The 15864-nt window shown below is 39.6% G+C and overlaps 2 protein-coding genes across 7 annotated transcripts in view; one reads left to right on the plus strand and one right to left on the minus strand.

Annotated features, from left to right (window-relative positions):
* LOC135103804 (mitochondrial thiamine pyrophosphate carrier-like) overlaps positions 1–8666 on the minus strand; it is a 24357-nt gene extending 15691 nt beyond the window's left edge. The window contains exons 1-2 of one of the 5 annotated variants that reach the window (XM_064010602.1): positions 8397–8509; positions 6712–6853 (exon numbers count right to left, since the gene is read on the minus strand). In XM_064010602.1, coding sequence (XP_063866672.1) covers positions 6712–6853; positions 8397–8425 — 171 coding nt within the window. In that variant the 5' untranslated portion in view covers positions 8426–8509. The other 4 variants (XM_064010607.1, XM_064010616.1, XM_064010623.1 and 1 more) reach the window with 4 other exon arrangements.
* A 51-nt stretch (positions 8667–8717) lies between these two features.
* LOC135103742 (uncharacterized) overlaps positions 8718–15864 on the plus strand; it is a 44156-nt gene continuing 37009 nt past the window's right edge. The window contains exons 1-2 of one of the 2 annotated variants that reach the window (XM_064010435.1): positions 8718–8732; positions 9262–9524. In XM_064010435.1, coding sequence (XP_063866505.1) covers positions 9449–9524 — 76 coding nt within the window. In that variant the 5' untranslated portion in view covers positions 8718–8732; positions 9262–9448. Of the gene's footprint in view, positions 8733–9166; positions 9525–15864 lie in introns of those variants that run through there. The other variant, XM_064010443.1, reaches the window with a different exon arrangement.

The raw sequence follows: 15864 nt of genomic DNA on the forward strand, positions 1-15864 counted from the left end.
CATAAGACTTCAGATTTCTGCTCCTCCTCCCTTCTGAAGTAAGGCAAGTGACACTAACAAAAACTGATAAAGCAGCAGCTGGAGTTTGGAGTACATATTTTGGAGTTTGGTCCAACATCTGCCTCATTAAAGCCTCAGATTCCTTTCACAAAAACACCTGTGAAACAGAAGGGAGTGGGAGGTGGGGGAACAAATGGCAACTAATATTGATTTGTTAACTAGTTTGTTAACTATTGATGGTGGTTAATGATTGGTCTTTCCATGACTTTTGCCTTAGAACAACACAGAAGTTTGAGAGAGAGAGAGAGAGAGAGAGAGAGAGAGAGAGAGAGAGAGAGAGAGAGAGAGAGAGAGAGAGAGAGAGAGAGAGAGAGAGAGAGAGAGAGAGAGAGAGAGAGAGAGAGAGAGAGAGAGAGAGAGAGAGAGAGAGAGAGAGAGAGAGAGAGAGAAACTGTCATTTTTAAATGCACTTCTATTGAAATATAACTTTTAAAAACCACTGTTTCCAATCTGGGGTAACTTTTTACGTAGATTCTATACTCCAATGGCAGATCAATTCAAGTGATACTGTTTCAATCTCTACATCACTTGCCTCAAGGGAGCATGTATTCATTATAAACCTTTCTCATTATGAAGTGAAATATTATCAATAGTGTTATTTTTATAGTTAATGAACATTACCTTTGTCTCATTTATATTTGTCTTTACTTCTACTTTCTAGGTTTCTCTTTGTAATTGCAAAATAACCTGCTCTAGTCAGTAGTTTCACTCCTCCTTTTGAGCTCATGGGATCAGTGCATAGATAATAAGCTTTAACTTTATCAATCAATTGATGTAATTTTTTTTCTTATACATTTTGTGTTTTGAAATTCTGTAACTCTGAATTATTTTTTAATAAAGGAATTTTAATATTTCCCAGGTTAATTTTTTTTTTAATTCAATCTCAACAATTTCATTTGATAATTTAATAATTCCTTAAAAGAAAGAAACTCTGGATATGTCAAATATTCTTTTGAGTTCATAGGAATAGAGTGTACATAATAATAATGATAATAATATTCTAATTTTTAAAGGAAACTTAGTATGTTAAAAGAACACTATTGATTGATATGAACTTTTAATTTTAAGCCAATATTTTCTCATACTTTCCATGTTTAAAATTCTCCACCTGGTTATATTGCTCTAAAGCAGTGATTCTTAACCTTTTTTGGCTGCGATCAACAATCCTGTCCAGATTGACCATGGTGACCCATATACCTTCATAAACACTTTTATTTAAAATTCAAATTATAAGTAAAAAGCAAGAGTAGACGTAGGCTAGTTTTTTTCACCCTTATTAAATTGTCTGTCTCTATGATTTGGTTAGCCTTAGATGTTAATGACTTACATATTCCATACACAAGATTACAACTTTGATAACATTCTGAATAGGTATAGCATGGAGGTGGCAGTAGACACCTGCCGAAACGATAATTACTCCCAGTGAGGTCTAAAGCACTGTTCAGGGGGTGCTGTGAACTTATCATTAAACCCAGCTGTGACCTCACTGAACGTTTCCCTTTGTGTCTCACAACACAAGGGGGTAGTCACAGCCTGCCCTCTAAAGACAACTCTCTTCCTCCACACAAAACTACAAGCACCTAATAACACACACACACCCTTCACTCAAAAATTTTAAAATTATCATGGCGACTCCTACACCAGCCTCGGAGTCCCCATCTGGGGAGGGGACCATAAATGTCCCCAGGTCGGACTGCCTTTCTGTCAAAGACCCTAAGTGTCTTGACACCCCCCTCAACTTTTTCTTCATTAACTTCTGCAACATTTGCGGTCTAAGATCTAATTTTCAATCTGTAGAACACCACCTCTCCTCTTCTAAACCTCATCTTCTTTTCCTCACTGAAACTCAGGTGTCTGAGGCAACTGACAGTAGCCCCTTTTCTGTTCCCTCCTACTTTCTCTATCCTCATTTTCGATCCAAAGCTGGATGCTGCGTTTATGTGCGCAATGACTTAACCTACTCTCGTGCCCACGCTCTTGAATCTTCCGAGTTTTCCACCATCTGGCTACGACTACAGAGTCACTCTCATACTAAATTTATCTGTGCTGTATACCTCTCTCCTAACTCCTCTGACTATAAGAAATTCTTTGACTATTTAACTTCCAATGTGGAGCACATTCTGACCCTCTTCCCTTTTGCAGAGATCTCCATTCTTGGAGACTTCAATGTTCACCACCAGCTTTGGCTTTCCTCTCCCTTCACTGACCATCCTGGTGAACTAGCCCACAACTTTGCTATCCTCCATGACCTAGAGCAATTGGTGCAACACCCTACTCGTATTCCTGACCGTCTTGGAGATACGCCCAACATTCTTGACCTTTCCCTGACCTCTAATCCTTCTGCTTATGCTGTCACCCTTTCTTCTCCGTTGGGCTCCTCCGATCACAATCTCATATCTTTATCTTGTCCTATCACTCCAATCCCTCCTCAGGATCCTCCTAAGCGAAGGTGCCTCTGGCGTTTTGCCTCTGCTAGTTGGGGGGACCTGAGGAGGTATTTTGCTGATTTTCGTTGGAATGACTACTGCTTCCGTGTCAGAGACCTGTCTTTGTGTGCTGAGCGCATAACAGAGGTGATAGTGTCTGGCATGAAGGCATACATTCCTCACTCTTTTTCTCGTCCTAAACCTTCTAAACCTTGGTTTAACACAGCTTGTTCTCGTGCTATACATGATAGAGAGGTGGCCCACAAAAGGTACTTAAGCCTTCCATCACCAGAATCTCATGCACTTTATATTTCTGCCCGGAACCATGCCAAGTCTGTTCTCCAACTAGCCAAAAACTCCTTCATTAACAGAAAATGTCAAAACCTTTCAAGATCTAACTCCCCTCGTGATTTCTGGCATCTAGCCAAAAATATCTCCAATAACTTTGCTTCTTCTTTCCCTCCTCTACTTCAACCAGATGGCACCACTGCTATCACATCTATTTCTAAACTCTTTGCTCAAACCTTTGCTAAAAACTCTACCTTGGACGATTCTGGGCTTGTTCCTCCCTCTCCTCCACCCTCTGACTACTTCATGCCACCTATTAAAATTCTTCGCAATGATGTTTTCCATGCCCTCGCTGGCCTAAATCCTCGGAAGGCTTATGGACCTGATGGGGTCCCTCCTATTGTTCTCCGAAACTGTGCCTCCGTGCTTGCACCTTGCCTAGTCAAACTCTTTCAGCTCTGTCTGTCAACATCTACCTTTCCTTCTTGCTGGAAGTTTGCCTACATTCAACCTGTTCCTAAAAAGGATGACCGTTGTAATCCCTCAAACTACCATCCTATTGCTTTAATATCCTGCCTATCTAAAGTTTTTGAATCTATCCTCAACAGGAAGATTCTTAAACATCTATCACTTCACAACCTTCTATCTGATCGCCAGTATGGGTTCCGTCAAGGCCGCTCTACTGGTGATCTTCTGGCTTTCCTTACTGAGTCTTGGTCATCCTCTTTTAGAGATTTTGGTGAAACTTTTGCTGTTGCCTTGGACATATCAAAAGCTTTTGATAGAGTCTGGCACAAAGCTTTGATTTCCAAACTACCCTCCTACGGTTTCTATCCTTCTCTCTGTAACTTCATCTCAAGTTTCCTTTCTGACCATTCTATTGCTGCTGTGGTAGATGGTCACTGTTCTTCTCCTAAATCTATTAACAGTGGTGTTCCTCAGGGTTCTGTCCTGTCACCCACTCTCTTCTTATTATTCATTAATGATCTTCTAAACCAAACTTCTTGTCCTATCCACTCCTACGCTGATGATACCACCCTGCACTTTTTCACGTCTTTTCATAGATGTCCAACCCTTCAGGAGGTAAACATATCACGCAGGGAAGCCACAGAACGCCTGACTTCTGATCTTTCTAAAATTTCTGATTGGGGCAGGGCAAACTTAGTATTGTTCAATGCCTCAAAAACTCAATTCCTCCATCTATCAACTCGACACAACCTTCCAGACAACTATCCCCTCTTCTTCAATGACACTCAACTGTCCCCCTCTTCTACACTGAACATCCTCGGTCTGTCCTTTACTTATAATCTGAACTGGAAACTTCACATCTCATCTCTAGCTAAAACAGCTTCTATGAAGTTAGGTGTCTGAGACGTCTCCGCCAGTTTTTCTCAACCCCCACCCCCAGCTGCTAACTCTGTACAAGGGCCTTATCCGTCCATGTATGGAGTATGCTTCACATGTCTGGGGGGGGTTCCACTCATACTGCTCTTCTAGACAGAGTGGAATCAAAAACTTTTCGTCTCATCAACTCCTCTCCTCTAACTGACTGTCTTCAGCCTCTCTCTCACCGCCGCAATATTGCATATCTAGCTGTCTTCTACAGCTATTTTCATGCTAACTGCTCTTCTGATCTTGCTAACTGCATGCCTCCCCTCCTTCCGCGGCCTCGCTGCACAAGACCTTCTTCTTTCTCTCACCCCTATTCTGTCCACCTCTCTAATGCAAGAGTTAACCAGTATTCTCAATCATTCATCCCTTTCTCTGGTAAACTCTGGAACTCCCTACCTGCTTCTGTATTTCCACCTTCTTATGACTTGAATTCCTTCAAGAGGGAGGTTTCAAGACACTTATCCACCAATTTTTGACCACTGCTTTGATCCTTTTATGGGACTGGCATTTCAGTGGGCATTTTTTTTTTTATTAGATTTTTGTTGCCCTTGGCCAGTGTCCTTCCTACATAAAAACAAAATATTGAGGAAAAACTTGTGCACATATCCTTGGTGACCCAATGAAATGGCTTAGCGATCAAACTTTGGGTTGTGACATGGGTTAAGAACCAGTGTTCTACAGTTTCACTTCTCTTCTGGCAATTTATAGGGAACAAGGTCCATATTCTGAGAGATTTGAGATAAGCTGAGCTCTGATCTAAGTGTTATAATGTTCTGGAGGATAGTGGATGGTTGTCCCCAGAATATTGCACAACATTGTGTGGCATTTGATTTTTACCTCTTCTCCCTAAAACATGTTTGTTGAGTCCTTTTCAGCTTTGGGAAGTGAGTTTTCCTTTGGATTTATATTTTCTCTGCCTTGGGAGGCAGGGATGGCAACCTTGAGGCTTTTCGCTGTGTACAGCCTTGCAAGTAACCTGGACTCGCATGTTTTGCCACAAACTAGGCAACAGGATGTAACCTAGGGAAGCTGACCTGAATAGAGGCAGTTGTTTGTGATGTCACGAAGAGGAGCTGGGGTAATGTCGGAACAGAACCGTCACCCTTTTGTCAGCAGTGTGGTGTGGTCATAGCAGAATTGGTGACCTTCTCCTGGATTGTTGTTTGGCCATAACAAAAGGTATTCCCATTTATCTAAATTTAAACCTTCTCCCATTAATTTCTTCAAAACTCCCTCTAGTAGTGCAGTGAAAAGTTTAGGAAAAATAATGTTGCCTTATGCAATACTTTTCACATATATATTTCCAAACTCTATAAAGGATAATGATTATAATTCATAAACTTATTCCTTGTTTGTAATGTCAACAGGATCATAACTTTCTCAAAATATTAGTATGTGACTAGTGGCTACTCCAATAGGTACTAATTTTCTGGATGCATTAGAATTCCCACAGATAAGATCTGAAAATCATATAATGTTATATGCTTACCACTTAAAAGTATTAGGCCTTTACTGGAAATCAGACTTTAGGAGTCAATGTGTCGCAATAAACATTTACAGTGGACCCATGAATAACGAACGGTTTGAACAGCGAACAATCTCGGTAACGAACTGAAATAGTTGAAATGTTGCAACCTACAAAACGAACTAAAAGCTCAATAAAGAAACGGGCAAAAGTAGCGTAACAAGACCTGGCAACACTGGCAAAAAGAGACTTGACAACACTGGCATAGTGACCTAGCAACACTGCTCCAGTTCCTTGCGCCATAACCATAAACAAGTGTTTGCTCCTTGTTTAGCCTTGTTTAGCACCATTTTGTGAGCAAGACAGCATTCAGCAACATGGACAGCACAAAGAAGTCAGAGAAGACGAGACAGCCTATTACAGTTGCTATGAAAAAGGAAATCATCAAGAAGTATGAGGAAGGAGCAACCATCACCCAGTTGTGTCGCCTTTATGATCGTAATAAGAGCACCATTGGCACCATCATCAAGGACAAAGATAAATTTAAGGCTGCCACAGCTCCACAGGGCACCACTAAGTTGGTGAAAACAAGAAACAGTGTCACAGATAAGATGGAATACTTGTTAATGGTGTGAATGTTGTGAAACCAATTAAATTATTTGCCTAAGTTCTTAAGATTGCAAAACGAACTTTTCCTTTAACGAACCCCTCAATGGAACCAATTATGTTTGTTATTCAAGGGTCCACTGTATACACAGTCTGCCCCATACTATTTTAATATGTTTATGAGGTTTAACTTCTGTCTATAAGTTAAAGCTGTGATAAATAAGAATCCCTTACCCAAGGCCACTAGGCTGAATTTGGTTTCCTGGCTACAACAGTTTATGTTCCCAAGGTTTTCCTGGGTAACCATTTATCACCCAATCTGCAAGGGAGGATAAGTGAAAAGATGTATACCATCTGTTCTAACTGGGAATGAAACAGAACTGTAGATCAAGCCAGGCTAAGCAATATGTACTCCCATGTGTATGATGTATGGATACAACACTTCATTAAGATATTGTATGAAAGTAAACTTACTTGGAACCTAATTTTGAGAACATCAAGGGGTTGTAAAACAGCCCGAGCGACTGCTCCACTGGCGGCACCTGCACAAGCATGGTTTGTAGGGCTGAGCTGATCTTGTTTCTCTGCTTTGTACCCAACATGACTCACCATCACTCTTTAAAAGCAAACAAAATTACAAAATAATTAACACTGAATATAAATGTTCAAGTAAAACAAAAATAATGTTGCTACGACAAATCAAGCTTATTGCACATTCATGCCAGTATTAAAAAGAATCTTAAACTGACAACATGGAAAGTAATAAAGACAAAATATCTATTACAGATGAGGAACAGGGAGCTAAGATTTAGCAAAAGGAAGGCAATTTAATTTTCTTTGCAAAATACACTTTGACCTACAAAGTTACCTTTACATACATCTGTAGGTACAGGCATTACACACCAGCTTTACCCATAAAACTAGTAAAAGACAACAAAACATAGAAATTATTGCAGTTTCAACCAGTACACACTATGTAAGTATAGGCCTTTGCAGGGTCTACATCTCACTGTTTGGAGCATTTCTAGCTCTATTTACCCTGTTGGAAATTAATAATAACTTCAGATGAGAATTTCAAAAGTTCATGCCATTCCACCTCCAGTCAGTTTTACCTGTATTATTACTTAAAAAGAATTGTGTAGAAGAATATATTATATAAGCTCATTGCATCTTTATGTATATAGAATGACACTGTAGGCATATTTGATATTGATCTTATGTGTGAGAAGGGAAAAGTCTGGTGCTGCTGCCTGGTGACACTCACTAGTTTACCAAAATTCCTCATTGCAGTTGGTATGTAGTGATGACTGACTGAATACAGGAGGGTAGAAAAATATTACATTATGTTAGTTTACCTAATGGAGGATTAGGAAGTTAGGTTAGGTAATGTTAGGCTAAGTTAGGTAATGCTGGATTAAGTTAGGTAATGTTAGTTTAGGTTAGTGGCCTTAAGAGTGGGGGGGGCGCCCAAGTGTGGTTGGTTACGTTTGGTTAGGATAGCCGAGAAATTTCCCGGGTAATTGTCTAGAGTCCTTACCGGGCCTTATTACTGGTCTATTCACTTCAATTCTTTTACACATACCTTCACATGCACCTAAAACATCATTTTAAAGTGGGGGACAAATGCCCCCTTCCCTCTAGTCGGTTAGGTTAGGTTAGGTTAGGTTAGGGTAATTGTCTAGAGTCCTTACCGGGCCTTATTACTGGTCTATTCACTTCAATTCTTTTACACATACCTTCACATGCACCTAAAACCTAACCTAACCTAACCTAACCTAACCTAACTTAACCTAACCTAACCTAACCTAACCTAACCTAACCGACTAGAGGGAAGGGGGCATTTGTCCCCCACTTTAAAATGATGTTTTAGGTGCATGTGAAGGTATGTGTAAAAGAATTGAAGTGAATAGACCAGTAATAAGGCCCGGTAAGGACTCTAGACAATTACCATTTCCCGTTTTAAAAACGGGAAATCTTCAGGATTTTTTTTAAATGCCTCATTTTGGCTTTTCCCACTCAAAAACCCGGCATTCTCACCAGGTTCCAATGTTTTCTGGCTATAGTGAGAGGTAGAGGATGGGAGAATTGATTGGAACTGCAAATTTACCAAAACAAAGTTTTAGGTTCAGATGGTAGAGTGTGAAGAAAAATAAATGGACCTTGGATATAGAGAGAAAAGTGTCTGCATTCTATCGTGATGTTAATGTTAACTTCTGCACCGGTGATATGGTGATTCAAAATATTCCACATGATGAGCTCTAACCAGATAACGACAACCTTCAGAACTCGACCTATACTCGAGGAAGTACGGTAGTTATTAATAGGCCTTAATAAGTTTCAGTTGCCGCTGAGGTGTTTGTTTACCTTCAGCAGAAGCGTGTTGGTGCTCAGCTGGCCGGGGAGTACGGCACTCTTTTCAATATTTGTAACGGTTCATTATTAACTTCTGCAAAAGTTATATGTGTATATTATTTGTGGTCATCTCATCATGTAAAGTATGTGACATGCTTATTTTTCTTTACTATAACAATAAAAATGGTACTGGAAGAAACGTAAATTGGATAAGCTGCGGCATTAGACTGGTTTCTTTGCATACATGTTACAGAATGAAGCTTACGATATTACCTCTTCATTGCTTTGCAATTATTTAATGATAGGTGCTTATAGTATTGCAGATCTTTGAATATAAGTCCGCTTTCCTCAAAAGCTGCACCCATATTTCATTCACATAAAAGTTTACCGGAGACATATTTATGCATTTTGATAATATCATATTTACAAACGTTACAATCAGATAAAAGATGTATATAGGAATGTTCTGCAAAATTTATACTGGTCTTTGTTTTGCGACTGTCATATATGCGACTATCATTTGTTTGTTGTGAAGTGATAAGTACTTGGTAGTGACAGTTCCAAGTAGGGATATTTAGTAGATTTATGCAGTGGAAAGCAGATGTTTTGTCATCCATTTCTGTGTAATAATGAACTGATATTTTGAGTGCAAGTATCACTGATTACTAACAGTCCGCAGGGAGTGAGGGCGCCCTAGGGTTTGAGGGAAGCAGGAGGACAGGAGCCTCTGGCAACGCAACATGGGTCAGAGAATATGAGTGCGAGGGAGGATCTCCGGATGTGGGGACCTGTCACATGCTGATCTAGCCCAGCAGGGAAAACTCGAGGAGTGTTGTGCGGTGGTGTGCTGGCGTGGTGCATGATGAGAGGTGGCAGGTGGGCGTGGGTGGCGAGCCTGGCCGTGTTGGTGCTGCTGGCTGCCGTGCCAGCCCACGGTGAGTCTTACTGGGTCTCGTCCTGCTTTGTTGATACTCATGCCTTGCCATCAACTGTCATTTTTTTTTTCTTTCTTTCTTTCTTTCTTGTCCAGACCTTAAATCATTCTCCTATTCAAAACATATCCGTACCAGATTTAGTGTCTCATAGTCAGTCATTAATTAGGTCCTTGAAACACGTACACCATCAACATACGTACTTACATACTTTGGTTACTACTTGATTCATCTAGTTGGCTGTCCTTCAGTATCACAATCGAAAAAGCAGTAATATGAAATACACTACAAATCTGAAGGTACATCAGTCAGTAAGGCTGTAATGTTAAGTTAGTTATTTAGTAATGAAAATGAGATAGGTTTGCACCTATTGCAGAGTATTTGACAATTTTTCTATGAAAGATCTATGCATGGACACTTTGAAATGGATTATTTACCATCGGTGAATTTAAAGGTTTTCCCTGTAGGGTTTTAATGTTAGGTTAACTGTAGGTAATGACCAAAAATATTATTTTGATATTAAACTCCAAGAAATTTTTTTTTTATTTAGTTTCCATAAAAACACAAGTAGGCTCTCAATAGAAATATGTGTGCTCAATGGCTTCAAAAGTAAATATGTGGGTTACTGTCATTATTAGTTCTAAAACAAAGCTAACATTTAGTCTTGCAAGGCCAACTTCATAAACCTGTGGAACACTAAACCTTCAGGACACTGACAAAAGTCATTTATTCTGGAGCCTTCTGTCTTGTAGACTGTAAGACACTGCAAGACTCACACCACTGCAAGGCTAAAGCAGGTTTCCACAATAAGGTATTACTTTGTTCGTGCCTTTTAGGGGTAGAACCTGAGTGACGCAAGCACACTGACACACAGGTCACATCCCATGGAAAAATTAATAAGTGTGTGTGTGTGTGTGTGTGTGTGTGTGTGTGTGTGTGTGTGTGTGTGTGTGTGTGTGTGTGTGTGTGTGTGTGTTTACCTAGTCGTGGTTTATGGGAGGGGAGTAATCTCATAGTATCCCGTCTCCATATCTATCTAGTTTGGTCTTAAAAGCATTGACAGTTATGGCATTGACGCCTTCACTGAGTTCATTCCATTTGTTCACATTTCTGTGAGGAAAACTATATTTCTTGATGTCTCTTCTTCAACTTCTTACTGTGTCCCCTCGTACTCTGTGTGTCTAAATTTATAAAAGATTCTTTGTCCACATTTTCCATACCATTTATCATTCTATAGATGTTTATCAAATCTCCTCACCCTCTCCTATTTTCAAGGGTAGGAGTTTCCAACATTTTTAATCTCTTTTCATAAGTTGACTTACTCAACTCTGGAACCATCTTAGTGGCTGCTCTTTGTACTCTTTCTAATTTTATAAAATTGTTCTTTGTGTGAGGAGACCACACCATTGCCGCATATTCCAATCTTGGTCTCATCATGGAAATCAATAATTTTCTTTATCATTCCTTCATCCAAATATGAGAATGCCATTCTTACTCTTTTTAACAAACTCATTGTCTCTCCAGTAATTTGATCAGTGAGTCTGTCTGGAGTCAATTTTCATTAACTGTTACTCCCAAATCCACTTCCCCTTTTGATTTTTTTAACTTCACACCATCCATCTCATCTCATCTCATATTGTATTCTTTTGTTACTCTTATCAAACTCCATCACTTTACATTTACTTAAATTGAATTTCATTTGCCAAGATTTGCTCCATCTATTTATCTTATTTGAAGCATCTTGCAGTACCATACAGTCATTTACATTTCCTACCCATCTCATCAGCTTAGCATTATCTGCAAATAAGTTCATATAACTATCTACTTCTTCATTTATGTTGTTCACATATATTACAAACATTATCGGTCCCAACACTGACCCCTGTGGGACACCACCAGTTACTTTCAGCCAAGATGAATTTTGGTCTCTTATTACTGTTCTCATCTCTATCATTCAGATAGTCCTCCATCCACTCCAGCAGTCTTCCTCCAATTTTTCCATATTTTTTTTTATCTTCCATAGCAATCTTCGGTGTGGTACTTTGTCAAACGTTTTCTTCAAGTCTAAGTAGACACCATCCACCCATCCGTCTCTCTCCTGCACAATATTGACTACCTTTGAATAAAAGGAAAATAAGTTGATGGAGCATGATCTTCTCCTTCTAAATCCAAATTGACAATTTACTAAAACTTTATCCCTTTCCAAGTGTTCCATCTGTCTTTCATTTATTGTTCTTTCACATAGTTTTCCTACAACACTAGTCAAAGACACTGGTCTATAATTTAGTGGGTTTTCCTTATTTCCTCCTTTGAATATTGGTGTAATATTTGCTCTCTTCCAATCTTTTGGTACTCTACCCTGTGATAGTGATGTCACCACTAGACTGTGAATTTTATCAGCCAGTTGTTCTTTACATTCCTTCAATACCCACTTTGATACTCCATCTGGACCAGTTACTTTATTTACATCAAGTTTTTCCATCATCTTAAGTATTTCCTCATAACTGACTGGGACTGTACTTAGTATATTTCTCACCAACTTATCCCTTCCAGCATCAAACTCTCCTTCCACAGTAAATACCAGTCTGAAACTTTTGTTCATAACCTCCACCATGTCTTGTGCATCCTCATAGATTTTTCCTTCAACTTTCAGTCTTGATACACCTTCCTTCTTCTTCATATGTCTAAAAAATAGTTTGGGTTTATTTATACACTTATCTATTATATCTCTTTCATAGTTTCTTCTCTCCATTCTTATTATCTCAATGTACTTGTTTCTAACATCAGTATATTCCTCCCATCTGCTCACAGTTTTCCTCTTCCATCTATTCCAAGCATTTGACTTACAATTTCTAGCCTCTTTGCATTTTGTACTGAACCATTCTTTACCCTTTCTACATGTGTGTGTGTGTGTGTGTGTGTGTGTGTGTGTGTGTGTGTGTGTGTGTGTGTGTGTTTGTACTAACTGAACAAAGATACTAAATAATAAAAACTAAGTGAAATATTTGTCGTCTTCTTCTTCATACGACCTTAATCCCACTGTATTGCAGGGTCAGTCGCTCGAGTTATCCTTCTCCATCTGTTTCTATCCATTGCATCATCTTCATGCATTTCCAGCTTGTTCATATCACTCCTTATTATGTCTCTCCATCTTATTCTCTGTCTCCCAACCCTCCCTCTCTCCCTAACCTCCACCATCATTGCCTTCCTCACTGGTTCATCCTCTTCTCTCCTTATCACGTGTCCAAAATATCTTAGTCGTGCTTCTCTTGCCTTCTCCTTGATATTACATATTGCACACATTCTTCTTATATCTTCACTTTGTCTCCTTTCTAACATTGAAATGCCAGCTATCCATCTCACCATCCTCATCTCTATTCTCTCCAGAATGCCTCCCTCTTTCTTCCTTAAAGACCATGTCTCTGCACCATACAGAAGTACTGGTCTCAACACACTTCTGTATAGTTTCTTCTTTCCATTCTTATTATCTCAATGTACTTGTTTCTAACATCAATATATTCCTCCCATCTGCTCTCAGTTTTCCTCTTCCATCTATTCCAAGCATTTGACTTACAATTTCTAGCCTCTTTGCATTTTGTACTGAACCATTCTTTACCCTTTCTACATGTGTGTGTGTGTGTGTGTGTGTGTGTGTGTTTGTACTAACTGAACAAAGATACTAAATAATAAAAACTAAGTGAAATATTTGTCGTCTTCTTCTTCATACGACCTTAATCCCACTGTATTGCAGGGTCAGTCGCTCGAGTTATCCTTCTCCATCTGTTTCTATCCATTGCATCATCTTCATGCATTCCCAGCTTGTTCATATCACTCCTTATTATGTCTCTCCATCTTATTCTCTGTCTCCCAACCCTCCTTCTCTCCCTAACCTCCACCATCATTGCCTTCCTCACTGGTTCATCCTCTTCTCTCCTTATCACGTGTCCAAAATGTCTTAGTCGTGCTTCTCTTGCCTTCTCCTTGATATTACATATTACACACATTCTTCTTATATCTTCACTTTGTCTCCTTTCTAACATTGAAATGCCAGCTATCCATCTCACCATCCTCATTTCCATTCTCTCCAGAATGCCTCCCTCTTTCTTCCTTAAAGACCATGTCTCTGCACCATACAGAAGTACTGGTCTCAACACACTTCTGTATATCTTCACTCTCAGCTTCAATGGTATTTTCTTATCTAAGGTTACTCCACTCACTTCCCTCCATTTTTCCCATCCAGCTTTTACTCTTTGTCTAACTGCTTTTTCTGTTCCTCCTTCTTCTGCAATTACTGATCCTAGGTATTCAAACTCTGTTGTCTGCTTCAATCTTATGCCAGCTTCTGATGGTACATTTAGGTGAAATATTTGTATAAGTGTGTAATTTATGCATATCTGTAAGAACCAAGACAGTGACACAAAACAGTGACATAGCAAAACATTCAGCCCCTGAGAAGCTGAAGAGAGAACATTTGCAAAGTCCACAAAAGAATACTATGTTTAAACCAATCACTGAGGTAGAAAAACACATGTTGTATGCACTATCCAGTGTCACAAGGCTCACACAGCTGTGATGTCAAAACAGCAGATATGCACTTGTCAATCACAAGGCCCACTCAGCAGTGATGTCAGAACAGCAAACACGCATTGGCCAGTCATACAGCTCACACTAGCTGTGACATTAGAACAGTGAATCACAGGCCAGGAGAACATTATGACATTGCTAGAAGGCTCAAACAAAATGTTACTGCATCCTTTGGCATATAAATTGGAAAAATAACACTACACTGGCAAAAAAGACTAAAATAACACCAAATTGTAGCTGAAACCCATAGACAGCAGGGAAGATGGCAGTGATATTAGGTGGCAGGATACACATAAGCCAACAGGAACAGCTGGGTACAGATCAGAAGAATAAGCTGACAGGATCAATTTGACCAGAATCCACACCACTAGGAGCAGGCAGCCAGAATAATGGTGCTTATGAGCACCACCAGCCAAGGCAGGACAGCATAAGCTGACAAAGGCAGGTCAGCAGGAGAAAAAGACCAGAAGGTGCTGTAGAAGCATAGTCCTTGGTGAGTGTGGGCAGCTGTGGCAAGAGGAGACAGTGAAAATAAGGTCCATCACAGCCAGCAGGGCACACCATAGGAGGTAGTGTAGCAGGTAGCAGTTAGCCAGAAGCCCAAGGGACTTGAAGAAGGCCAAAGCAGTTTGCAGAGCCGGTAACGCAGTAGAGACATTGGACATGTAGCGTCAGGAGAGACACATGGAGCACTGTAATCACCAAACTAACCTTCTATTTCACTACTTGCCATCATTTTATGTACTGGATGAGTTGCTTGTAGTATATTAATAAAAAACTGTGTACTATATAGAGAAGTAAAGCAGAACATTTGCCAGCCACATGTCTGCTCCAAGGGCTGAGCAGACCAGGATTGGCTTGAGACTGCCCGCATGGCTTGTGGTCAGGTCACAGCAGCATCAGCTCATGCCAGTGCAGGGGGGGTCATGGTGGACGCTGTGGAGGGCATCACCTAAACCACAACAAAATCAGTGATGTAGTCACTTCCATAGCAAAGAGATTCATATACCTAAGTTAGCACAACTCAAACAGCAAAGGGACAGACACACATTGGTTAGATAGGTGTGAAAGGCGACAAGACTGAGTCTTCCTCCTGCTGGTACTTTTTAATAAAAATAGTATTTTTAAGATGGCATCCAGCAATCTTGACAACTTTGTTCATTAATCTGAAAGTTAAGTGATGTGTTGCAATCAAGGTAACTCCCAAGTCATAGACATTATCTACAATTTGAATTTTATTACCATTGATAGGCATGCTGACAACACCAAGGCATCTTAGACTGTAATTTTTACCAACAAGAATATATTCAGTTTTATGTTCATTCAATTTAAAATGCTTATAATCCATCCACTTCTTAACACACTGAAGAACATTATTTACCTTATCAACAATATTATCATTATCAGTTATAGGAAAGTAGAAATGAGTGCCATTAGCAAATAACTAAAATTTTACATCATATCTATATAGGGCTTTAGTCATATAAATACAAAGTGGGGTTGGATCCAGCATACTTCCCTGGGATACACCTCACGTCAAAGGTTCATATGGAGAATAGGAATTTCCAGTCTGAACACAATATTGTTTGCCTCATAAATATCAGTGCATCATCAACAATTCCAGTTTTTCATTTAGCAGTAATGTGTGGACCAGTGTCAAATGTTGCACCATAGATCAGAGGACCAAAATACCACATTTAACTCTGTTCATCTTTTCCTGTTAACTACTTAGCACAGAACACATTGTACTTTCTGTAAA

This window comes from Scylla paramamosain, chromosome 1 (genome assembly GCF_035594125.1).
Source record: "Scylla paramamosain isolate STU-SP2022 chromosome 1, ASM3559412v1, whole genome shotgun sequence".
Classification (NCBI taxonomy): domain Eukaryota; kingdom Metazoa; phylum Arthropoda; class Malacostraca; order Decapoda; family Portunidae; genus Scylla; species Scylla paramamosain.